At 43.5% G+C, this 25,655-nt stretch overlaps 1 protein-coding gene across 1 annotated transcript; it reads right to left on the bottom strand.

The window, feature by feature from the left end:
• Positions 1–931: 931 nt before the first annotated feature.
• FLVCR1 (FLVCR heme transporter 1) lies at positions 932–24,656 on the bottom strand. Its single transcript, XM_038760852.1, has 10 exons — positions 23,946–24,656; positions 16,475–16,619; positions 12,294–12,434; positions 9,694–9,761; positions 8,414–8,517; positions 6,092–6,202; positions 5,070–5,175; positions 4,689–4,800; positions 3,780–3,847; positions 932–3,629 (listed from the first exon to the last, which is right to left on the bottom strand). The coding sequence occupies exons 1-10, from the start codon at positions 24,654–24,656 to the stop codon at positions 3,555–3,557; spliced, it is 1,641 nt and encodes a 546-aa protein (XP_038616780.1). The 3' UTR covers positions 932–3,554.
• Positions 24,657–25,655: the final 999 nt, after the last annotated feature.

The raw sequence follows: 25,655 nt of genomic DNA on the forward strand, positions 1-25,655 counted from the left end.
CAGTGAGCAATCCCAGCCTCCGCACCCCGGATTTAGAAGCGGTCTAACAAGTTCTAGGGGTTGGGCCCCTTTAACCTTCAGAAATGGGTTGGCTGCTGGTAATGAGGCTATCGCAACTTCCCTTACTCTCCCTTTTTTTCATAGGAAATGCAGCACAAACGGCTACAAGACTATGTTCCTATATTTGTCTCCTAGAAAGTTTCTTTTTAAATTTTCTTTTATTATTAAACTTTTTCCATTGAGAAGAGTTAAATTACAAACTCAACTGTTCCTGATGGTGTCTGGTTAAGGAAGGCACAGCCCTTAAAGGCTTTAAAGCAGCAGATCTCTTAAAATGATAGAGATATACTGAAAATTAAATGTTTGCTCCCACTCTTTTAATCTATTGCCACTAGTCTGTTGAATCTGGGCTCTGCAATATGCTATGTCCTCTACATTTAAGCTTCAAGTACGCCAAAGCATCCAACTCACACAAAAAGCAAAACCCAATTCTCCCATCCAGCTAATTACTGTGGAGACAAAGCAGAACTTTAGTGATAAGAAAAGGAGACACTGATTAACCTACTCATCTCAACAACAAAAAAATCATCTTCTTGACAGAAATTAGGGTAGGAATGTGAACATAAACACAGAAAATCAGTTTGTTTGAACTTTAAATAACCCTGCCATCTTCTATATGGCATACAGTGAAGTATCTTACAGTTCCCCTTGTAATGCATCCTCTTCAAAAAGTTCCTGAACTAAACAAAAAAGGCATCACAGACTTTTCCTTAATACTGAAACATGTTCCACCAAGAAATAAGATTGAAGAAAATACAACACAACAACAGTACAAGGACCACCTTAAGATAAGAAAACTGCAGCGGTTTAAACCCTCTTTACAAGCAAAACATTTTCAATGAAATTCTACCCAAAGAACTCAAAAGACAACTCTGAAAAGCACTGTTTAATCATTTGAAGCAGTTGTGAAATCATCTAAAAATGAAGGCACACAACAGTTAACCCATTTTATGATTTTCAGGGCTTTACAGGATAGGCTCACACAAGTCTTTCACTTCAAAAGTTTTCAAAAACCAGACAGCTCAATATACTGAAAACATCTGTTCTTCAGTACATTTTATAATGACAATTTCACCCTACATTTTTTTAACGACAAACGAAAAAAAAAATACAGCTCCAGACATACAGCTAGGAACACAATAATTCTGGCTTTCGATTACTCAGTACATTTTATAATGACAATTTCACCCTACATTTTTTAACGACAAACGAAAAAAAAAAATACAGCTCCAGACATACAGCTAGGAACACAATAATTCTGGCTTTCAATTACTCCCCATTGTGCAAAAATTCAAGGCCTTTAGAACAAGGCAGCCACAATACTGTTTTCCTCCAGGGAATCAGGTGGCACCGAAGAGTTGGCAGGGTCGGAGAACAGAGGCAAAGGAGGAAGAGGAAAAGGGAGAGGAAGGGAGATGGAGAAGGAGGAAAAGACAGCGAGACTGAACACCAGAGCTCACCCTCTGTCACCACTGCAAGTCTTCCACTGCTATCACCAACACCCAAGTGGCAGTGACTATACCAGGTGATTCTGAACGGGCCAAACCTGAGGCTGCTTCTACAACCTGCTGCGCCTCAGTGTTGTTGGTGTTGGTGGCAGCAGCCGGAGAGGTTGGTGGTCCTAGCTCAAGTACAACCAGGCCTGAAAACTCCGGAATTTGGACTACTGCAGCTTCACGGCGACTGGGACCCTTTCCCTCCCAGCTATCCAAGCTGCTTTCCTCCATCCCTCCTCTTCCCACATATTGATATATGCTAATGTGGGCCCATTATCTCCACCCGCACCACCCCTCCTATCTATCAGCTTTGGTTTTTCAAGACATGGGCATGCTCCTAAAAACCTAAAGTAGGCAGCAGATAAGACACTTGGATTTTGGAACTATCCCATGTACTTGTCTTGTCCTATGCTGTCAAGTCATCTCCGACCAATGGCGACACCATGGACACACCTCTGCCAGTATGCCCCACCTCCGCCTGCAATCATTCTGGCAGTGTACCCAGATGGTTTTCTTGGTAAAAAATATAGCAGCAGTTTATCACTGCCTCCTTCCAGTAAACTTGAGTCTCCGCCCTCGACACTCTCCCCATGCCGCTGCTGCCCAGCACGGGTGAGTTTTGATTTGCGGCAGATTACCTGCCACTCGTTAGTCACTGCCCAAGCTAGGAATGCAATGGATATGCCCCTGCTTGACTCTCCCTTCTGTAATTGGTGAAGTACTGGAAACGTTCCACTGCTTGGCACACAGCAAGTGCTTAGCAAATACCATCATCAGCTCAGTGCTCTGCACGTAGGTGCTCAAGTTCAATAAATAGTAATAATGAGTGTTATAAGACCCCTTTGTATCAAGTGGGAAGAAAGGAACATGGCCTTAGGAAGCTGGGGAACCCAAAGATGAAGGAGAATTGATAGCTCTGACTGAACCAAGCATTAGTTTGTTCCTGCATGCTCAACTATTACATTTGCTTTCCTGACCTACAGGGATTAGTAATTCCTTCTCCTGGTGTTTGTCCATTCACTCAACCTGGTGTAAGGATAACACAGGGTCTTGAAGACATAATTAGAGCCTGGGACTGGATGTCAGGACGTCCAAATTCTAATCCCAGCTCAACTACTTGCCTAGTCCCAGGCCTTGGTCAAGTCACAAACTCTCTGGGCCTCATTTTCCTCATCTGTAAAACTGGATTAAGACAGATTGGGAGACCTGACATGGGACAGCGATTGTGCCCGATCTCATAACCTTGTATCTACTGCAGCGCTTAGCATGTACTGCTTAATAAATGCCATAATTATCATTATTGTTATAAAAATGCAGGACCATCTCTATTCAACTTTTTTTTAAAATTGGTGATTGTCCAGTGCAAGATATCTGTTTCACTAGGTACTGAGAACCAGCAGATTTTCCATTTGCTTTCAGCCAGAACAAGCTATAATAAGACTTTGAAAACAACAACCCAATAAGGACCTTTTACACTTCTATACTTTATTCCATCCTCAGTTCCTATGAACATCTATATCTATGTATTTTCAACTATTGATTCAATTCATTCATTCTAGCATTTGTATTACTACCTGTTCTTATCCTTGTTCTTTCCCTTGCTCCTTTTATTTGTAAATAATTTTTATCTTCCCCCATTAGATTATAAACTCCTTGAAGGCAGGGAACGTTTGTTGTATGCTCCTGTGCACCTAGTATACTGCTTTGCAAGCATTCAATAAATACCACTGAATGAATAGAAAAATGGAGTTGAATACAGCATGAAAACATAGTATTATATTTTATGTAAATAATTGTGCAATTAGAGTTCATATAGTAACTTTCAATAAATCTTGCCTCACCAATACCTAAACCATCTTTTTTGCTCATACTCTATATTATGCAGAATATCTATACATATATATATAGATATAAACAGACATAATTCCTGTGCTTCCAACCTGCTCAGTGTTATATGAAATTTGTGCATGTTTGCTTCTCAGAATTTTTCCACTGGCTTCAAATGGCAGATTCTGACTGCTTGGACAACGCGATTACTTTTGGTTCTTCTTCTGTAGGGCTGTCAACTGGCACCTGCAGAAAGAATAACTAGATTACATCTTGTAGAAAAATATTATTGAAACTAATCCTAACTACAAGACAGCTTAAACGTCATCTGACAGAGCAGATTTTCCATTTTTTTAAGCGCAATACCCACACAAAACAACGAAAATATTCACTTACAGCTTTAACCTCTGGGTTTGCAATTCCTGAATTTATATTGTGCCGTCTCAGATCTGATTTGATTAAACCTGAAAGGGAAAAACATCCATCCACATGATTTCAATATTCTTTATTTGTCTTGTCTAACATTTTTCTTGGTGGGTCACAATTCTCTGGCGGCCACCTCAACACGTCTCAGATACAAAGAAGTATAGTGCAGTTCTCAATCCCTGAGGTTCCCAAGGGTCACTGGTAGATTCTGGTCTAAGTGATTTGTTTTCACTGCATCATTTATAATATCCATCCAGGGAAGAAATAAAATGAATGTATCATTGACTTTTTGGAGGTTTATTAACCAGATAATAGCTTGTGTAGGGGGGGTTGGTTAATGGTTTGTGCTACGTCAGTCATAAAGAATGTTGATGTTACTTATTTTACACTTTGTGTAGTTTGAGGGAAAGAAAATAAAAATGGGCTGATTAGCCTTTTGCAATTAACTTCACATAAAATGGTCAGCAAACAGCCTCAGAGGGCTAACAAAATCCTGAGCCAAAAGATGAACAATTTATGCCATTTGTTACAGGTAACTGTCTCTATTTTAAAACTAATCCAGTCATGGATGCACACAAACACCCATTAATCAACTGGGTAATTTGCCAAAATGTATGAGTTCATCTTCTGGAATATGTCTACAAGTCACACTGTTCTCAATTCTCTAGTTCTCTGACCCAGTACTTAGTATAATGCCTGGCACATAATGAGCACTTAAATACTATTATTGTTATTATGACATAATAAATATATCAATATGCACAAAAGTCCACGTGATGAAAAATACTTCCCAATCCTTTGAATTAGCAACAAACCATTTGTGTACTACACATCTGTTTGGTTCAAATGAACTGCTACATTGAAAGACCATAGCACTACCTGTTAAAATGATGCCTAAAAACATCCACGCACAGAGAAAAATGTTTCCTTCCCTGGGGCCATACACTTGTATGAGCTTTCCTTGAGCCAAAGTAAAAAGGATTCCAAATATCTGAAATGAAGGAACAGAAGTATTTTTATGAGTGCTTTGAGTGTTTTCTTTTTAACTGGAAAATTCACATGGTTTTCCCAGCCCTTTTAAAGGCCTCAAGTTTGGCTTCTGGAAACAGACTTTTAGATCAACTGGAGGGTAAAATTTTGAAAACACCATATCCCAGAAGAAAAGCCATAACTAGTACTAATTCCCTTGAATTTTCAGGGTAGAATCATAATCTAATACCATTTTTGGACCCCAGAATACAAAAAAACCCACAGAACTACCTGTGCAGCAGCATTAAGAAGACCTGATGATGTGCCCTCTGATTCAGGATAGGTAATTTCAACAGCAAATTCAAAGCCAAGTGGGAGGTAGCCAGTCATAAAGAATCTAAAATAACACCATAAAGAATTATTAAGGAATCATTACAAGTATTATTATTATTATTATTATATCACAAACTTTGGGCTCGATTTTCCCTTTTGGGCCAAGAGTTGTACCTTTCTCAGAACTGATTAGCAAGATGAAATGCTCTTGACTCGGGTGGGTGTGCCTTTCTGGGGGTGTACTCTCAGAACCTAGTTACAGCTCTTTTGCGAATGGAAAACCCCCTTTATGCATAAGACTGCCCTCAATCTTACCAAAAAAGCCATATATATGAGAGGGGGTTGTTAGAAAGGGCCTAGCTTCTCCCATCCTGGACAAAAACAGACTTCACCAAATAACAAAAACTAGAAAGAAACTCAGGCTTGGCATTTATCCTTTCTATGGGCAAGTAGTATTCCACACGTTTTATTTATCTAAACTTGCAACTATTGATTCAGATTTCATTCTAATGTGTTTACACTACTTCCTACTTCATGCCTGTTCCTCCTCTGGCTTTCATAATCTGTAAATCATTATCAATCATATTATCATTATTCCCACATAACAGATGAGTAAACGGAGGACTCTGACAGCCACGGCTCAAAGAGCACGAAAGCAGGGAAGCTGGGAAAGGGAAAGGGACTCTTGAGTAATAAGAGTTCCTAACCCTGTGTCTAAGTGTTCTTGCATTCAGTCCTTCACACTCACGTCACAAACAGCTGTTTCCCACACAAGCATGGATTTTTCTACCTTCTACTTATCAAAAGTCAGTTGAAAATACCAAAACTCAAAATGGGTGCTCAGGGACTTTTTCAAAACCCAAAGCTTTACACATATTGTGTAAAATTCATAATGAAAACTGAATCAAAACTCTAACTGAAAGTACCTCAAAATTCCAATGCTTTTTATATCTTAACTGTGGTATATGTAAGATGCTTACCCAAGCACTCCTCCGGTAATAAACACAATGATAAGGTGTCCCAAGTCCAAGGTGAAGGTAAATATCAACATTCCAATAAAGGATAATATATACACTATTAAAGTTGTCTGCCTAGAAACAAAACAAAAAATTGATACCAGTAATTTGTCAGTGAGTGTACTTCTATACCCACTAAATACCCACCACAAGGAATAACTGGCTGAGACAGATGAGCTTACTGCAACACAAGAGTTAAGCTCTCGTAAAAATATTCACCGAGTAAGGGCAGGGAATGGATAATAAGCAGCCTTGTTGGGCTCCACTCTGCCTTTCCCTGCCACTCCTGGTTCACTGACCTTCATCCCTTACGACTGATACTCACATCTCTTTTCCTGATCTCTGTAAGCTACAACTGCTCCCAATTACTTAAGGCTCCCATGGCCTCAAACTCTTCTTTGTTTCCTTCACTTCCCCAATTCCCAACTAACATCTAATTCCCCACTCAGTGAATGTGTCCACATGAGGCTAGTTTGTTTGAGGAGAAATAGTTTCCACAGAGTTTGGGCCATGTTTTTAAATGGAGCAAACTAAGGCTAGCAAGCAATGAGCCGTTACAGAACACAGGGGAGGCACCCAGCAATCAGTCAATCAATCAATCATATATATTGAGTGCTTCCTGTATGCAGAGCATCATACTAAGCACTTGGGAGAGTGTAATAACACTATAACAGAGCGGGTAGACAGCTTCCCTGCCCAGCAGGTTGATCTCCCAAGTTTCTCCACGAGGATCCCTGACATCAGTTCATCCCACCTGCCTGACAGAGCTCTTCAGGCTATGCAATACCTAGTCTTGTCCTCCCTCCCAACAGCAACCTGCAGAATCCAGGTGAGCCTGAAGCAGAGCCACCAGGAGCCTCCCATCAGAAAAAGAACCACTAAGGGGCAATTGATGCAACTTCCAAGACTCTGGTGCTTAGGGGGCCCCTCTGAGGTTCTCAAAGAGTCCGTAAACTGCAGCAATTCTGCCTTCGAAAACGTGGGCATTTTGGGAGCTGCTTCAAGACTTTTGGGTTTGGACTTGAGTATCTGTGGCCTAAATAACTCACACTGTCATCCCCCCCATCCTCCCCCTCCAGACTCTTCTCATCTTCTCATTAGGAATGAGAAGATACTATGTTGCCAACTTGTACTTCCCAAGTGCTTAGTACAGTGCTCTGCACACAGTAAGCACTCAATAAATACAATTGATTGATTAGGAAGTGAAGAGAAGTGAAGACAACTTCAAGCCTGGCCTTTGGCCCTTGGGCAGGCACCACTGCTATCAAGAGCACCCAGTCTTGGGTCAATCACAAAGTTTACAGGAGAAAGCACTCTTATCTTGGCTCTTCCTGGCCCCACAAGCTCCACTTAACGTCTCCAGTCCTACTCTGTTCAACTGTGACCACAGACACCACTTATCAAACCCATTTTCGTTATGTTTAAACTAAAGCCACTTGCGCTAGGGTTGCTAGTAAGACAAGAAATCGCTGACAAAAAAACCAAAGGACGTTAAACTGTCACAGGGTTTGCCTTGAGTATGGTCAGGACTCAGGAAGTGGGCTTGAAAATTAGGATAGCCTTATTCTGTAATGGCATGTCAAAATTCTCCAATAAGCAGCATCCCTTGACGCACATGCTCCCCCTCCCCACTCCCTCCAAGGTCACCCAGACCTTTCCAGTTATGTGGGGGGTGAGAACTAGGAGCTCTCTGGGGCAGACCCTGGACCAAACTGTCAGGGAGAGCAGCAGCTGGTCTCGGGGCCCAGTGGCCACCTGAGAAAGTCAAAAACTCCCAAACAAGCCTGTGGGACCTACTACAATTCTTCGGATTTGGGCCTGTCACCTGAAGTGGCTCTGACAAACAATACCGAGCAGCTATTCCACACCTAAATGTCTCTGGCCTCTGTCAGAGGTACAAAGGGGTGTGTGCTCTGGGCAAGGATATACTTAGGGCCCCCACATCCGGACAAAAAGAATCAAACTCTTCCCCTGTCACACACCTGCAGACCGCAGCCTTTACATATTTACCAGGCTTCAGTTCTTCTGTTTGTCCCCCAGGGGAAGAATCAGGTCTGTGTTTTAATTGGAGCTGCTTATCAATAGGCAATATACCTGTAGCCAGAAAATACTCAGTACTACCCTAGAATCCACTTTCAAAAATCGGCATCTTTCCTTTTGGGATATGGTAACAAGAAATAATGTGAGTGCTCAATCCCATATTCTTTGGGAACAAAATTCTCTCTTGTTTGATCTCTGCACTGCTGTAGGAGGATCCATTTTTTGCATTCATCCACGCTCACTTACTTGTATGTTTTGGTGTAATCCAGCCACAGACCACAGAGAATGGAACCCACCATTCCTGCTACAACAAGGGTCAGCCCAATCCGTCCAGCATTCACTTCTTCTCCCTGGAAATAATTTTCAGGCAGTGTTAACAGGTCATTCTCTGTCTCAAACCAGCCTGGGATTTTCTCAAGCCCCTTAATTACCATTGCAGATAATCAATAAAACAATGGAGCATTAAAAACCAACAAAAGCACTCCTTATCCGATCAAGTTCTGACCGCCCCCTTTCCCCTTTCACCGGCCATTTCTTCTCTCCCTCTACACACCCAAATTGCTGTTTTGCTACGTGCCTCCCTCTTCTTCTCTCCACTTATATGTATCTTTAACCTGCTCCCACCCCTGTTCTTGGGCTCCCCGGAATCTTGCCTCCGCTGAACACCCACCAAGAGTAGCAGCAGCAGGATTCAGAGCCGGTAGAGATACGAACGACTTCTGCGGCTGCCACATCCACCACCAATGAATCCCGAGTCATCGTCCCAAGACACAGAAGGGTAAGTGTGCCAATCAATGGTATCGATCACTACATCTCTGCTGTGCTGTACTCTTGGAGAGGAGAGCTCACAGTAAATGCTCAGTAAGAAACATCCATCGACTGATTAATGCCGTACTGTGTGCCGGGCATTGTATAAATCAAATCAGACATGGTTCCTGTCCTCAGATAAGGCTCACAGTATAAGGGGGAGGGGGAATCGGCATTTTATCCCCATTTTACAGATGCGGAAACTGAGGCATAGAGAAGTTAAGTGATTTGCGCACAACCATTTGGGCAGGCAAGTGGTAGAAACAGCAGGAGTAGAATCTGGGTTTCCTGACTCCAAGTCTTGTGCTCTTTCTTCTAGCAGGACACCCTTTTTCAGCACTAAACCACCACTGCTCCTTCAGACAGCAAGATAAATGCTCATCAGTGAAAGCTGCCAGTGTTGCCCAGGCCTGGGATGTAGAGCCTTAGATTGTGAGCTCCTTGAGAGACAGGGACTGTGTCCAATTCCCACTGGTGTATTCTCTCCCAACGCTTAACACAGTGCTCTACACACAGTAAGCACTTAAGAAATGCTACTACCACTATTACTACAGTCAGGGTCTTCCTTTTCTGCCTACTTTATAATTTGGGGACACTAGCTTCAGACTTTATCTTAAACAGGGCAAATGCAACTTAAATGGTAGCACAAATGGTATCCTAGCAGAATACTGTCTACAGGAAAAATTGAGACAACTGGTTCTCTATAGGCAGATGCTTACCTGAAAATAATGTAGTATCATTTGATTTAATAATGTTGAGACTGAATAAAATGCCCCAGTCATTATACCTAGAAGATAAAAACAGTAGGTTCAACTAAGTTTACCTCGGGAAATTCTAAAGGTAATAATCTACTCTTTATTTTTAAAACATAGAGAAGACAAAATAGTTGAAATTATTCTCAATCCCTCCAAACACTGGGACAGATGAGCATTTGTTAGAGTTTATTTGAAACATTCCATGGAGCAAAAGGAACTTTAGCAAGGGCTGAGACTCAAGCAATCCTTGATCCCTCCCTGATTTGCTTCACCCTTTTTTTGGAAAGGTGGGGTGGGTAAGAGAGAGAAGAAGGGGGCATTTGTTAAGCACTTACTATGTGCCATGCACTGTACAAAGCCCTGGGGTTTAATCCAAGCAAACTGGATTAAACACAGCCCCTGTGCCACATGGGGTCCACAGACTTAATTCTCATTTATAGGTGACAGGGCAGGAAGAAGTTAAATGACTTATCCAAAATCACAGAACAGATAAATGGCAGATCTGGGATTCGAACCCAGTTCCTCTTGGCAAGGGATTCAAATAGTTTCAAATGACTTTACTGTAACACACACACACACACACACACACAGAGTTTATAACATATACATACACACATTCCATAATAGGTATACACCAATGGATCAGTTTGATTAAAAATACATGCTTGCTAAAATTGAGCAGTATATTTAAACTGATATGTCTTCTAGGAGAAGTCTGGTTTCACTGTTAGCAGGGGAACATCCTTCCCCCTAAACTGCCTGCATCTCCCTGCAGTACAGAATTTGTCCCCAAGGAACATGACTTTGGGCTGAAAAGATCACACTTTTCTCCCTCTATGGGAATTAACAATAACGATAACCAATTCTGAGTTCTATGACCAGCATCCAGTTTACTTCCTTAGACTGTTTGAATTTATTACCGGATAAATGCTCAGCCTCTCTCCCAGTAGACCTAGCTTGACCACTCTGACAAAGTTTCTAGAAATGGACATAAAACTAAACTGTAGAGCCACGGCTGTTTTGACAAAAGGCAAACTAAGAGATTTTTTTATGACATTTCATTAAGCACTTACTATGTGCCAGACACTATACTAGGCATAGGGGCAGATACAAGATAATCAGGTTGGGTACAGTACATGTCCCACACAAGAATCACAGTCTTAATCCCAACTGAGGTAACTGAGGCACAGAGAAGTTAAAATACTTGCCAATGGTCACACAGCAGACAAGTGGCGGAGCTGGGATTAGAACCCAGGTGCACTGAAAACATTTCATGGAATTCGACTGTATGTTAGTGGAATGATCACCATCATTTCTTCTAGTATTTATAGAGCACTTACTGTGTGCTGGGCACTATACTAGACACACAGAAAACATACCCTAGAAATAAAAGACAAGGCTTGCATACTAAAGGAGTTTATAATGAACTGCCTGATGCTACTGTTTCTTCAGCAAGTTCCAGAGCTGCCTTCTTGGATAAAACTTCTGACAGTGAATCCCAGTCATCAGGGAAACATGAGTTTGCTGTTTGTCCAGGCACTGCGGAATGGGCAGCTGGGAGAGGGGTGCAGTCTATGGCCATGGGTAAGAATATTCCTGAATGGTCTCCTTAGCAGCAGAAATTTTGTACACCATGTGTGAAATGCAGTTTTCTCTTGGACGTTTACTTTGTTGCTCTGCCCAAATATTTTTGCACAAACTAGAGCTTGCCTCAGCATCCCTGCCAAAGTAGGATGAAAGCAATTAACCAATTTAAGAGTATGCCCAGGTCTCCTGCCACACAGAGCGGTGATGGGAGGGAGGGTTCTCTCAAAACTATACATTAAAGAAAACGCATGTTTTTTTCACCATAACTGCCACTGTGGGCTGGTGTTCCAACACACCTGCACACTTAAATCATTTTTTTTCTAACTACAAGTTGCGGCACTCAATCAGATAACCCTCAAATAGATGTTTCTTAATCTGACTAAACGTGAAGTGTAAGGATGCATTACAACAGTATGTCACAATAGGCACTAAAGCTACGGGCTTCCCCTGAAGGGCCAGGGACTGAGTCTAATTCTCACCAGTGCATTTTTACAGTATCTTTACTTATTACTATGTTCTGCATTCAGAAAGCACTTAATAAATATTACTACTACTACTTCTTGTTTTTGGATTCTTTGGGATCAATCAATCAACAGTATTTATTGAGCACTTACTGTGTACAGAGCACTGCACTAACTGCTGGAAAAGAATATACACGGGTTGGAATTAAATAAAGTTATTGCCCCTTGGGGGGCTCCTCTATTGTATTATGTACAGTAGGGTATGTATAGTATGAGAGACAACACAGTGGGTGCTCAATAAATACTATCGATGGAAGTTTTAACATCAAACAGGAATGTGACGTTAGTCAGAAAAAACACTGCTCCTGTCTACATGATGCAACCCTTCGCAAGAAGCTTGATCCCTGCAGATTTGACCTTCCCAAATTTATCATTATTCAGAGAAAATATCTTCAGTAAGACCACCTACCCCATATACTTATAGCCAATACCATAAGAATATAACATTTCACTTACCATAAGTGATGAGCAGCAGCACAAATGGAATATTTTTACATAGATTTATGATTGATTGCTTATAGGAGTAATCTTCAATGGGGGTATTCGCCAAAACTGCTTGCGCCTCACTGGGAGGATACTGAGGTTTTTCTTTGAATACTAAAAGATAAAAAAGGAGCTGTCAAAATATTTATCTTTATCGGATTACAGTTAAAAACCCATGACTTTTTTACATTTTAAAGCCTTATAAAATTTACCCTTTCGGTAAGGTAATCTAAGTTCACTTGGGACAGAAAATAATAATAACAAAAATTGTGTTATTTGTTAAGCACTTACTACGTGCCAGGCACTGTTCACAGTGCTGGGGTAGCTTCAAGATAATTGGATTGGACATAGTCCCTGTCCCATGTAGGGCTCACAGTCTTAATCCCCCTTTTTTACAGATGAGGGAACTGAGGCCCAGAGAAGTGAAGTGACTTGCCCAAGGTCACACAGCAGACAAGTGGAGGAGCTGGTATTAGAATTAGCTGGGATGCTCTATCCACTAGGTCATGCCGTCTTTGAACATAACAACTCGGCAGTATGAGTTTAAGGCATATGAGACAAGATATCTGGATCCTTTTCCCAATTTGATGGAGAAAATGCTAAGTCATAATCTAGCATTACTTAATTGACAAATAATTCAGCAGAGATGGAAAAAAAAGGTGGTTACTTTTCATGTTGGGAGGTGTTTAGTCATGGTATACTCATTAGAGATAGAAGGAAGCCAGATAAAAGAATACAGAACAATCCCACTGTCCTAAATAGCCATTCACAAGAAGGAACATTCAGATACACTGTCTGAAACCCAGCTATTGATGGGTCCCTGGATGCTACTGTGCTAGACCACAGTTGAAGAACTAGACCACACAATGCATGGGTTATTTGAACACATCTAAGAATCTAGAACAGCAGGAGGGAGTGCTAAGATCACCACAGGGAAGTTGTCCACTGAGGCTCCTGGGATCAAAGCTTTCTCACAGCACCTGTCCACAGAGAGAGATGGAAATTCTAGCCCCCTCCCTTACAGAACTTCCCACTCTGACAGCAGCCACTAAAAATTCCAATCTCCACTTAACTTTCACTAAGGAGACTGGAGGTGGGTTGAAGGGGTGAAAAAATGGGAAATGTCTTTTTTTTTACTTGCAGGAAGGTATCCTGAAAGGTGATGTGGATTCCAGAAAAAGGTAGAGAGTTGAATTTAGGGGTGGCAGGAGGACAATTCCCAACTATTTCCAGGAGTGGTAGCATATTCTGTGGAGCAGACTAAAGGTAAATTCAATAATTACAAGTAGCTGCAACAGAAAGAAAAAGGCAGGACCATCTAGAAGACTATGGACTCTCCTTTTCCAGAGATTTGAAAGAAAAGAGGAGAGCACTAACTACCCCTCCAGGGTTCCCCCAGGAGAGTAAGTGTGCAGAGGGATGAACTATCAGAATTCTCAAAGTCCCTTCTACGCCTATAATCCTATGATAAAGTTTTCCCTCGTTGAACTAAAAGATGAGCACCACGAAAATGGTCTTGATGGTCATAACAGGGCCCTGAACAAGCACAGGCCGAGTTAGAATGAGTTAAAAAAATAACAAGCCCATGGAGGGACAGGGCTGAGAAGGGGTAGGGCTGGGCTGTCACCTTCCATCCCCGGTGTGGGACTCCCCAGTTTTTTTTAACGTGGAGCTCTGCAACAACACGACCCCCACATTATGGAGGTAGAAATCTACTTACACTATTTATATATTAAACTCTTCATCTATTTCATCCTGACAAACTCTTGCTATTTATTATCCACTTGTATCCCTATTCTTCCTCCTTCTTCCATAATTTGTAAATACTCTGAGTCCGTGGGCCTCCCTCATCAAATAATAAACTATATGAGAGCAAGAAATATCCAGGGCAAGAAACATTCATTCAATTGTATTTATTGGGCGCTTACTGTGTGCAAAGCACTGTACTAAGTGCTTCGGAGAGTACAATATATGTTTTGCTTTCACTGTGCTTCTCCAAGCACTTTGTACAGTGCCCCACACTCAGCAGATGCTCAATAAATACTACTAACTGAATTTTAGTCCCTATGCTTTAGAGGAATTGGATTTAATCCTTATACTTTAACAACTGTATTTCAATACGTTAGGTAATTCAAAGTAGCCCAAGGCATCTGATCATTGCACAAGGTCTATGAAAAGGTGATTACTGTACTGTTCTCCAAGGACTCGTAGACGTGACTGACCATTCTACTGTAATGGATAGACATGTAAGAAGAATTCACGTTTTGAAGCAAGTAGAACTATTATACTATATAAAAAATGATGAATAGTTTCTATATTTCATTTGTTTAAAAAATGATTCCACCACTTGTTGCCTATAAAGATCTGCCCAAGAGGAGAGGAAGGGTAATACTGCTGTCTCCATAAAGTACTATCAGATTTCATTCATTTATGCTATTAGCATTGCACTTACTATGTGTTAAACACTGCTCTAAGCGCTGATAGAAGTTAATCAGGTCTGACTGTCCTTACCCAACTTGGGGCTCATAGTCTAAGTATGAGAAAAAACAGGTTTTGAATCCCCATTTGACAGTTCAGGCAACTGAGACCCAGAGAAGTCAAGTGACACAGCAGTCAACTGGCAGAGCCGGGATTAGAACCCAGGTCCTCTAACTTCCAAGCTGATGCTTTCCCCACTAAGCTACGCTGCTTCCCCCAAGATTTATAATAAACCTGAAGGTTAACGCGGTAGAAACCCAAGTAGAGACAGCTTTAAAGAAAGAGAGATTTAAACAAAGAAAAATACATTACTAATAAAAGTTGGTGAGACTCAGAAGTTCGGCTATCACAGAATTAGGTTCTCTGGGGCAATATTTAAAATATAAAACCAGACTTTTCTAAGACGGAAATGCGAAAGTTAAATAATTTTTTAAATTCCCTATGCTTATGCAGGCATGCATGCTTCTTCTACACTATCAATCCAGTCTGAATTAATTTTGAAAATTCTAAAAAGTGGGGCAATATAAAAAAACTTGCTGATTAAAATGTAGGTCATAATACATCACCTCTAGCAGTAAATGAAGGGGCATATAATTTGAAAAGTCCTGGATTTATGAGTTCTTAAGAGCTGAGTGAGCCCAAAGCTGGGTAGGGACTGTCTCTATATGTTGCCAATTTGTACTTCCCAAGCGCTTAGTACAGTGCTCTGCACATAGTAAGCACTCAATAAATACGATTGATGATGATGATGATTCCAGTGCTTCTAACCAAGAGTCTTTATCATGTTATATTATCTATGCTCTACTTCGAAATCATTAATATCTATCTGATTCCCCAAAAGCCCCAACCCTTTTCATCCGTAATGTGATGCATTTTTCAAAATGCAGTTCTATAGATAACCGAACTGTTCCTTCAACCCTTCCTACTAGCAGCAGAATGGCCCACAAAGTGAAATCACACTTGTTTGGCCTCTTCTTTTCCCTCAGGTCACAGACGCTTTTCCCATTTAAAATAATGAACAAACTTTAAAAGCCAACCTTCCCAGGGCTTCTTCCAAACTGGTGGTGGCTGCTTGCCGTTGATGGGAACCGAATGCTTCGGTGCAGGACCAGGCGAGAGCACTCAAGGGAGGGATGAAGGCTGGCAGGGCAGCAGCCCTGTGCCGGAATGGCCTAACAAGCAGACATTGGCCACAGTTTGAAACTCTGGTAAAAACAGCTTGCGGCCGCCCAAGATCCTATACGCCGCCAACATTTTCAGACTCAGTTAGTGTGAAGTGGATGGGTCCCTGGGAAGGATTTATCGCTACAGAATGGAGGGCTCTATTTGCAGCACTTGGTTAGTATTAGATGAATGCACCAGAAGAAGAGGAAAGGGGGGGGAGAGAATAGTTTGGAAGCCCAAGACTCGCAAGCTGACAAGAGCTCACTAGGGTTAGTAAAACAGAAAGATTGACTAGACCTCAAAATACTGGAATACGAAAATATGTTCAACTCACACAATCTCAGGTTAGCAACGTACCATTCCCTCAGCGAGACAGTGTGCATGGCATGGATTAAAGGCAAACAGGCATGATGCAAGACAACAGCAACAAAAAGCTGCGAAATTAATACTGTTACATTTCAGTCAATGGGCATTTTACTCCACTGAAATTCCATTTAAAAAACTTCACTTACCAAATACTGTTAATACGAATAAAAGTGTGGCTACAACTGCTGTTCCATAGAACATGATGCTGATATTGACTCCCCTTTGATCAATGACATCCACTGTGTTGGGCACTAAAACTGGAGGTAACAAGAAGCCAACTGCAGTGCCAAGCTGCAAAATAAAGGAATTGTCTTCTCAATATCTGTTATTACAGGTACGGAAGATACCCAACTTTCAAATGGGGGAATGTATACTGACAAGTCAGAAGAGTGATTTCAGAGAAGACACTACTGAGCAATTTACTGAAAACCCATATTCTCTTTCTTTTCTCTTTTTCTCCATTTTTTAACATAAGCCTGTTAAGCCAGGAACAATATGAAATTGGCAAACTGTCTTTCAAATAAATATATTTGGCTAGTTCTTGTTGGCTTACTTTATACACGGTCAGTTTCCTTTTTTATTTTGAATTACAGTAGTTGTGCTCAGTTGCTTCCAAAAGTCAGCTTTATCTTGTCCTTGATTGTGCATTCTGATAGAACCTAGGTTAACAATATTTTTATTTCTTTCTTCCAAAAAATAACAATGATGGGAAGTTGGGAGGTGTGAATCAATCAATCAATCGTATTTATTGAGCACTGTAGGCAGAACACTGTACCAAGTGCTTGGGAGAGTACAAGAGTTGCTACTCATGTTCCCTGTCCACAAAGATCTTCCAGTCTAATCAATCAATCATATTTATTGAGCGCTTACTGTGTGCAGAGCACTGTACTAAGCGCTTGGGAAGTACAAGTTGGCAACATATAGACACAGTCCCTACCCAACAGTGGGCTCACAGTCTAATGTAGTCTAGTGGGGAGACTACATTAAATAAATTATGGATAGGTACCTAAGCGCTGTGGGGCTGGCACATGGTAAACACTCAACAAATAACATTAAAAAACCCCAAAACTCACCCACTCAGTTGAAGCTCTTTCTGCTAATCCTATGACTATATTTTTCAAAGGGCCCATTGAAAGGAGGAAATCCAAATCACTACTTGATAATCAGCACAAAGGACAGGATTCTATTTTAGCATTAGATAAATGAGTTCATTAAAACTGGCCTCTGCATCATTAGTCAAACTTTTTCAGCACAAACCTCTAGTAATGAAAACCTCCTTGAGGGCAGGGATAGGGCATACCGACGCTCTTGTACTCTCCCAAATGTTTAGTACTGCACTTGGCATACAGTCAGCATACAATTAATACCAATGATTGATTGAAAATTGGGAATTTATGGTGTAGGATCCCAGTGGAAGAAAGAGGAATGAGCTCTTCAGGGTGCTTAGGAGTTAAAATGAACTCTTCCTCTCTCATTGTCCACGTCTGCACGTCCAATTTAGCCCTTTATAGACTATTTTTGGTTGAATAGTTAGATAGCCATACAGGGATTTGTTAGTCTAGCACAGGCCAAAAAAGCAATGGGTTAAGTCCGTGGTAAGCATGCTTTTTTTTTGCCCACATAGATTTGCATCCTCCTTCACACAGTGCTTCTCTTATGCCGCGGTCAATTACGCAGCTGCATCCTCTCTGGTCTGCAGGAGACATGCATAAGGGAGCAGTGAGGAAATACAGAACATTTACATGTGCTGCAAAAGGATTAAAAATAGGATTGGATTCTTCAGAATATAAAAATACATATGGCTTGGAAAATGATTTAACAGCCTTTATCTGTTTTTATTCAAATAAAAATGAGACTTCAAAAATTCCACATTTTACTTTGTGTGATTCACAACCAATATCTTCCTGGCAGATGTTTCCTTCAATATTACTTCTTACATCTACAAGTGGCCCAGGACTCCTGAACATTTAACATAATTACCTTGGGCATTCATAGAAGAGTTAAAGGCACCAAAATGTCATATCCAACTTTTGATTTTGATTTGGGGAGAGAAGGATGGATGACACAATCTAAGAGAAAACTGATCCTGGGTGCCAGTTACCCAAGAAAACTCCAGAACTTTTACAGAGAGACAGGATAAAAAAATTAAGATGCATTTTGAAGTGATCAAACTTTCCAGCTATCACGCTCTAACATAACAGGCACAACGAACTGTCACTGCCATTACTTAAGAACTGTTCAAATTAGCCTGTTATTTTGAAATTCTGGTCGTCTTTTTCTGTGCATCACCCATTAGATTGTGAGACCATGTGGGCCGGTAAACTTCTTATACAATGTCCATACCTTTTCCTAACAGTACAGTGTCTGCACATCTAATGATTGTGACTGATCAATGGATCACCTGCCAATTACCAACAGAGAAGATATTGACAATTTAGCATACACATGCACCACTTCAATTTAGGTAGATCTGAAGAATCCATTCCAATTCTGCCATGGTCAATTTAAGTCTAGTTTAGGCATCGGAAAGATTGAAGGGGCAGAAAAGGAGAGACCACCATCACACAGGGACTTACCCGCATTAAGAAACATGCCCCACAAACCAATACCAGCATTTTATTTTCACTAACCCAGATTAGACTTTCTTCAGTTCAAGTTAGTAGCAAAGTTATAACCATATTAGTGAGGTTATAATCACATGAATTATAACCACTCCTCATCTGGGCAGGTGTTGCTAGCCAGAGAAGCCCTTTGTGGCCTAGCGGATAGAGCACAGACAAGCCTGGCAGTCAGAAGAACCTGGATTCTACTCCTGGCTCTGCGATTTATCTGCTGTGTGACCTTGCACAAGTCACTTCTCTTCTCTGTGCCTCAGCTACCTCCTCTGTAAAATGGGGATTAAGGCTGTGAGCCCCTTGAGGGACAGGGATTGTGTTCAACCTGATTTTATTGTTCCTATCTCAGCTCTTACCACAGTTCCCGGCACATAGTACACATTTAATTAATACCATTAAAAAAAAATTAGTTGCTACCCTAGTTCCACGTGTCCAGGATAGGGGTGGGGAAAGGGGAAGGAGGTACCCTAATGGTTTCTGTTCAGTGTAATCAGCACGATGGCAGCACATGTCAAGAAAGTTCAGGGATGAGTGGAGGAGGCAGTGAAATACCTCTGCTCCGCACCGAACATCGTGACAAAATAAAATGGGGGGGTGGAGGAAGGGGGGAGAAGTGGAAGGAAGGGAAAGGGGAAGCTGGGAGGAAGGAGAGACTGAGGGGGGCTAAAAGAGGAGAGAAAGTACTGCAGGGGGAGACTAAAAATTGAATGCCAAACTAAGATTCAGTGACATCACTTTCAAAATAACTAAATATTCCCCTTACATTTCTGAAATCGTTCTTCTTTTACCTTATTTGATTAAAGTGAAACCTGCACACACGCTTTTGTAAATCTGGCAATTGAGTTTATGTAGCCAAGATGACACTTAGGTATACTTTTATTTTAGAAGATGCACTGGTTTATAAATTCCTGAACAGCTTAAACGTGTGATTTGATTTTTAAACTGTTGGTCAAGCGTCAGGAGGAAACAGCAGGCAAGAAGGTATTCTATGCAATAATACAACGTTAGTGCGGACATGTGTGTGAGATCCCAATGATTTATAACCATTATTCAATAATAACCTACGAAGTTACTTCTAGAGGGCCTTTACAAGTGCTACCCACCTAAAGTACCACTCTATTACAGTACTCTAATTTGTTCCCACTACCATTGTGATTTCAAGTGCAATAAAATTTAAAAAAGAATTCCAGGTCATTTTAAAGAATACAAATATAAGCCTGTGTTTCAAGGGCTTTAGAATAAGGAAAAGGAAAGTAAACTTCAGTTTTAGGAGAGAATGTCATCTATAGAATAACTGGTTATCTGCACCCATCGTTTCACCTAGACTGGAAAAGAAAACGGATGTGCTAATAACACTAATAGTAGAAACTGTGGTGACTGTTAAGCGCTTACTATGTACCAGGCACTGTATTAAGCGCTGGGGTGGATACGAGCAAATCGGGTTGGACACAGTCCCTGTCCCACGAGGGGTAATGATCATGAAGAATACCACAATTCCAACTTTTATGTTAATTGGGACACCATAGTAGCTGTCCAAAGCTAATAGCTGAGGTTTGGATTCTCACATTGTAAACCAAGGATGATTACGCATCAATAAATTTCTAAATAGTTAATAACCGTATTTTGAAGCTTCCCTAACACAACAAAAATATTTCAGAAGATAGGCTCCCATTTGAAACAGAATGGAGTAGTCAAATCTTGTACGGTCCAGCGGTGGAAAAATGCTAATAATTAGTGGTCTTTGTTCGGCACTTACTCTGAGCCAAACACTTGGGAAGATACAATACAATCAGATCAGACACAATCCCTGTTCTGCATGAGGGCTCGCTGTATAAAGGGGAGAGAGAATGGGTATTTACTCTCCATTTTACAGAGAAAGAGATTGTTACAGAACTGTGAATGTGGCTGCTAATTCTGTTGGATTGTACTCTCCCAAGCTCTTAGTACAGTGCTCTGCATATAACAAGCGCTCAATTTATACCATTGATTGATTGACTGAGGCACAAATAAAGTGATTTATTCAAGGTCACCCAGCAGGCAAGCAGCAGGGCCGGGCCTGTGCTATTATCCTCTTTTCATTCATTGAATTCATGCAATCGTATTTATTGAGCGTTTACTGTGTGCAGACCACTGTACTAAGCGCTTGGGAGAGTACAACACAACAATAAACAGACACATTTCCTGTACACCACGGGCTTAGAGTCTTTGGGGGGGGGGGAGGCAGATAATATAAATAAATAAATTGCAGATACGTACATGTGCCACGGGAGAGGGGGAAGGACAACGGGAGCAAGCCAGGGTGACTCAGAAGGGAGTGGAAAAAGAGAGGGCGGGGGAAGGAGGGACGCTTACTCAGGGCAGGCCTCGTGGAGGAGTTATACCTTCAATAAGGCCTTGAAGAGGGAGGGATAGTCATTATTTTTTGATGACCAGGCCCAGAAACATCAATATATCCACCTAATTTAGGTGACGAGGTGAATGAACAATTTATAATAATAATAATAATGGCATTTGTTAGGCGCTTACTAATTGCAAAGCACTGTGGTGGATACAAGGTGATCAGGTTGTCCCACGTGGGGCTCACGGTCTTCATCCCCATTTTCCAGATGAGGTCACTGAGGCCCAGAGAAGCGAAGTGACTTGCCCAAAGTCACCCGGCTGACAAGCGGCGGAGCCGGGATTAGAAGCCACGACCTCTGGCTCCCAAGCCCGGGCTCTTTCCACTGAGCCACGCCGCTTCTCTAATAATAATGATAATAATAATAACAATAATGGCATTTATTAAACGCTATGTGCAAAGCACTGTTCTAAGCGCTGGGGGGATATAAGATGATCAGGTTATCCCACGGGGGGCTCACAGTCGATCCCCATTTTATAGATGACAGAGGCACAGAGAAGTTAAGTTAGAGAAGCAGCGTGGCTCAGTAGAAAGAGCATGGACTTTGGAGTCAGAGGTCATGGGTTCAAATGCAGGCTCCACCAATTGTCAGCTGGGTGACTTTGGGCAAGTCAACTTCTCAGGGCCTCAGTTCCCTCATCTGTAAAATGGGGATTGAGCGGGGATTCGAACCCCTGACCTTTGACTCCAAAGCCCGGGCTCCTTCCCTCGAGTCACACTGCTTCTCTGTAACCTCCCCGACGCTCAGAACAGTGCCTCGCACATTGTAAGCGCTTAATAAATGCCATTAATCAATCAATCGTATTTATTGAGCGCTTACTGTGTGCAGAGCACTGTACTAAGCGCTTGGGAAGTCCAAGTTGGCAACATCTAGAGACAGTCCCTACCCAACAGTGGGCTCACAGTCTAAAAGGGGGAGACGGAGAACAAAACCAAACATACTAACAAAATAAAATAAATAGAATAGATATGTACAAGTAAAATAGAGTAATAGGTATGTACAAACATATATACATATATACAGGTGCTGTGGGGAAGGGAAGGAGGTAAGGTGAGGGGGACGAGGGGGAGAGGAAGGAAGGGGCTCAGTGTGGGAAGGCCTCCTGGAGGAGGTGAGCTCTCGGTAGGGCCTTGAAGGGAGGAAGAGAGCTAGCTTGGCGGGTGGGCGGAGGGAGGGCATTCCAGGCCCGGGGGTCGATGGCGGGACAGGCGAGAACGAGGCACGGTGAGGGTGTGTGTGTGTGTCCATCCCCCCCCCCGACCGCCTTACCTCCTTCTCCGCCCCACAGCACCTGTATATATGTTTGTACATATTTATTACTCTATTTTATTTGTACATATTTATTCTATTTATTTTATTTTGTTGATATGTTTTGTTGCCTGTCTCCCCCTTCTAGACTGTGAGCCCACTGTTGGGTAGGGACCGTCTCTATGTGTTGCCAACTTGGACTTCCCAAGCGCTTAGTCCAGTGCTCTGCACACAGGAAGCGCTCAATAAATACGATTGAATGAATGAATGAGATTAGCGGCAGAGGAGCGGAGGGTGCGGGCTGGGCTGGAGAAGGAAGGTGATGTAGGAGGGGGCGAGGGGATGGACAGCCTGGAAGCCCAGGGTGAGGGGTTTCTGCCCGATGCGCAGATCGATTGGTAGCCAGTGGGTTAGAACAGAGCTTCGCACATTGTAAGCGCTTAATAAATAATTATAAAGCGCTTCTAGACTGTGAGCCCACTGTTGGGTAGGGACTGTCTCTATATCATCATCACCATCATCAATCGTATTTATTGAGCGCTGACTATGTGCAGAGCACTGTACTAAGCGCTTGGGAAGTACAAATTGGCAACACATAGAGACAGTCCCTACCCAACAGTGGGCTCACAGTCTAAAAGGGGGAGACAGAGAACAGAACCAAACAAACCAACAAAATAAAATAAATAGGATAAATATGTACAAGTAAAATAAATAAATAAATAGAGTAATAAATATGTACAGCCATATATACATCTATACAGGTGCTGTGGGGAGGGGAAGGAGGTAGGGCGGGGGGATGGGGAGGAGGAGAGGAAAAAGGGGGCTCAGTGTGGGAAGGCCTCCTGGAGGAGGTGAGCTCTCAGTAGGGCCTTGAAGGGAGGAAGAGAGCTAGCTGGGCGGATGGGCAGAGGGAGGGCATTCCGGGCCCGGGGGTCGATGGCGGGACAGGCGAGAACGAGGTACGGTGAGGAGATTAGCGGCGGTGGAGCGGAGGGTGCGGGCTGGGCTGCAGAAGGAGAGAAGGGAGGTGAGGTAGGAGGGGGCGAGGGGATGTATATGTTGCCAATCTGTCCTTCCCAAGCGCTTAGTACAGTGCTCTGCACGTAGTAAGCGCTTAATAAATAATTATAAAGCGCTTCTAGACTGCGAGCCCGCTGTTGGGTAGGGACAGTCTCTAGATGTTGCCAATCTGTCCTTCCCAAGCGCTTAGTCCAGTGCTCTGCACGTAGTGAGCGCTCAATCAATACGATTGATGATGATGATGAAATGCCATTAAGAAAGAAGTGAGTCGCCCAAAGTGCCCTTGCGTCGAGCCCCCGTCCCGGGCCCGGGTCCCCCCCCGGCGCCGGTCTCACCTGGTTTCCCAGCACGGCGGTGGCACAGGCGGTGGCCACCTCCCCGGGCCCGAACCAGACGGCGGCCAGGCGGGAGGGCAGCCCCAGGATGAAGACCTGGGCCACGGAGCAGAGGCACTGGGCCAGCGCGGTGAGCCAGAACAGGTCGGGCCGCACGCTGCCGCACTTGAGCCAGGCCCCGAGGCAGTTGAGGCCGGAGCCCAGCAGGGCGGTGAGCCGCAGGCCCCGCGCGTCCAGCAGCCAGGTGGCCGGCACGATGAGGGCCACGTAGGCCACCATGTACGCCATGGACAGCCAGTCGATGGCCTGCGACGGGACGCCGTAGAAGCCCTCGAACACGTTGCTGATGATGCTGTACTGGATCCACTGGAAGGCGTTCACCAGCGAGTACAGGCTGAAGATGAGCAGGACGGCGAAGCGCCGGCCCGACAGCGCCGTCCGGGGCCCGGGACCGGGCCCGCCCCCGCCCCCGCCCGGGGCCGCCCGCAGCAGCTCCGCCCGCGTCGCCGCCTCGTCCTCGTTGTCGTCCTCGTCGTCGTCGGCGTCGTCGTCGGGGCTCGTCGGGGCGCGCCCGTTGGCCAGCGGGACCGGGAGGGCCCCCGACGCCGACGCCGCCGCCCCGTCCCCGCGGTCCAGGGGGGGGCCGGGGGGCTGAGGCGGGGGCTGAGGCGGACCCCGAAGGCCCTCGGCCTCGCCCTCAGGGTCCGCCATCGCCGTCGAGGGAGCGGGGCCCGCACGGGCTCCCCCGGGCCCTCAGCGAGGGGGATGAGGGGAAGGATGAGGGGAAGGATGAGGGGGATGAGGGGGAGGATGAGGGGGATGAGGGGGAGGATGAGGGAGATGAGGAGGAGGATGAGGGGGATGAGGAGGAGGAGGGGGATGATGAGGAGGACGACGACGCCACCGCCGCCTCACCGCGAAAACCCCCTCGCCGCCTCGCCAGCGCGGCCTCCATTTTGATCGCCTCAACCGGGGAGCAGCCAATCAGCGCCGCCTCTCCCGCCCGCCGACCAATCGCAGCAAGCCGGGAGGCGCGAGGGGGGCGGGACGACGGAGGACGGAGGGTATTGCGTTCATTCAATCAATCATCGTCCGTATTTATTGAGCGCTTACCGTGTGCGGAGCGCTGGGCTAATCAATCAATCAATCAATCAATCGTATTTATTGAGCGCTTCCTGTGTGCAGAGCACTGGACTAAGCGCTTGGGAAGTACAAATTGGCATCACATAGAGACAGTCCCTACCCGATAGTGGGCTCACAGTCTAAAAGGGGGAGACAGAGAACAGAACCAAACATACCAACAAAATAAAATAAGTAGGATAGAAATGTACAAGTAAAATAAATAAATAAATAAACAGAGTAATAAATATGTACAACCATAAGCGCTAAGCGCTTGGGAAGTACAAGTCGGCAACACATAGAGGCAGTCCCTACCCAACAGTGGGCTCAGAGTCTAAAAGGGGGAGACGGAGAACAAAACCAAACATACTAGCAAAATAAAATAAATAGGATAGATATGTACAAGTAAAATAAATAGAGTAATAAATATGTACAAACACATATACATATATACAGGTGCTGTGGGGAAGGGAAGGAGGTAAGATGGGGGGATGGAGAGGGGGACGAGGGGGAGAGGAAGGAAGGGGCTCAGTGTGGGAAGGCCTCCTGGAGGAGGTGAGCTCTCAGCAGAGCCGTGAAGGGAGGAATCAA

The sequence above is a fragment of the Tachyglossus aculeatus genome, chromosome 19 (assembly GCF_015852505.1).
Source record: "Tachyglossus aculeatus isolate mTacAcu1 chromosome 19, mTacAcu1.pri, whole genome shotgun sequence".
In the NCBI taxonomy this organism is placed as follows: domain Eukaryota; kingdom Metazoa; phylum Chordata; class Mammalia; order Monotremata; family Tachyglossidae; genus Tachyglossus; species Tachyglossus aculeatus.

Bases quoted from the DNA above. Each gene is read 5' to 3' on its own strand.
- FLVCR1 (XM_038760852.1), bottom strand. From the start codon at position 24,656: ATGGCGGACCCTGAGGGCGAGGCCGAGGGCCTTCGGGGTCCGCCTCAG. The intron at 12,435-16,474 runs GTAAGTGAAGTT...TTTATCTTTTAG, and splicing joins ATTCGTATTAACAGTATTTG to TATTCAAAGAAAAACCTCAG. The intron at 8,518-9,693 runs GTAAGCATCTGC...AATTATTTCCAG, and splicing joins TGATACTACATTATTTTCAG to GGAGAAGAAGTGAATGCTGG.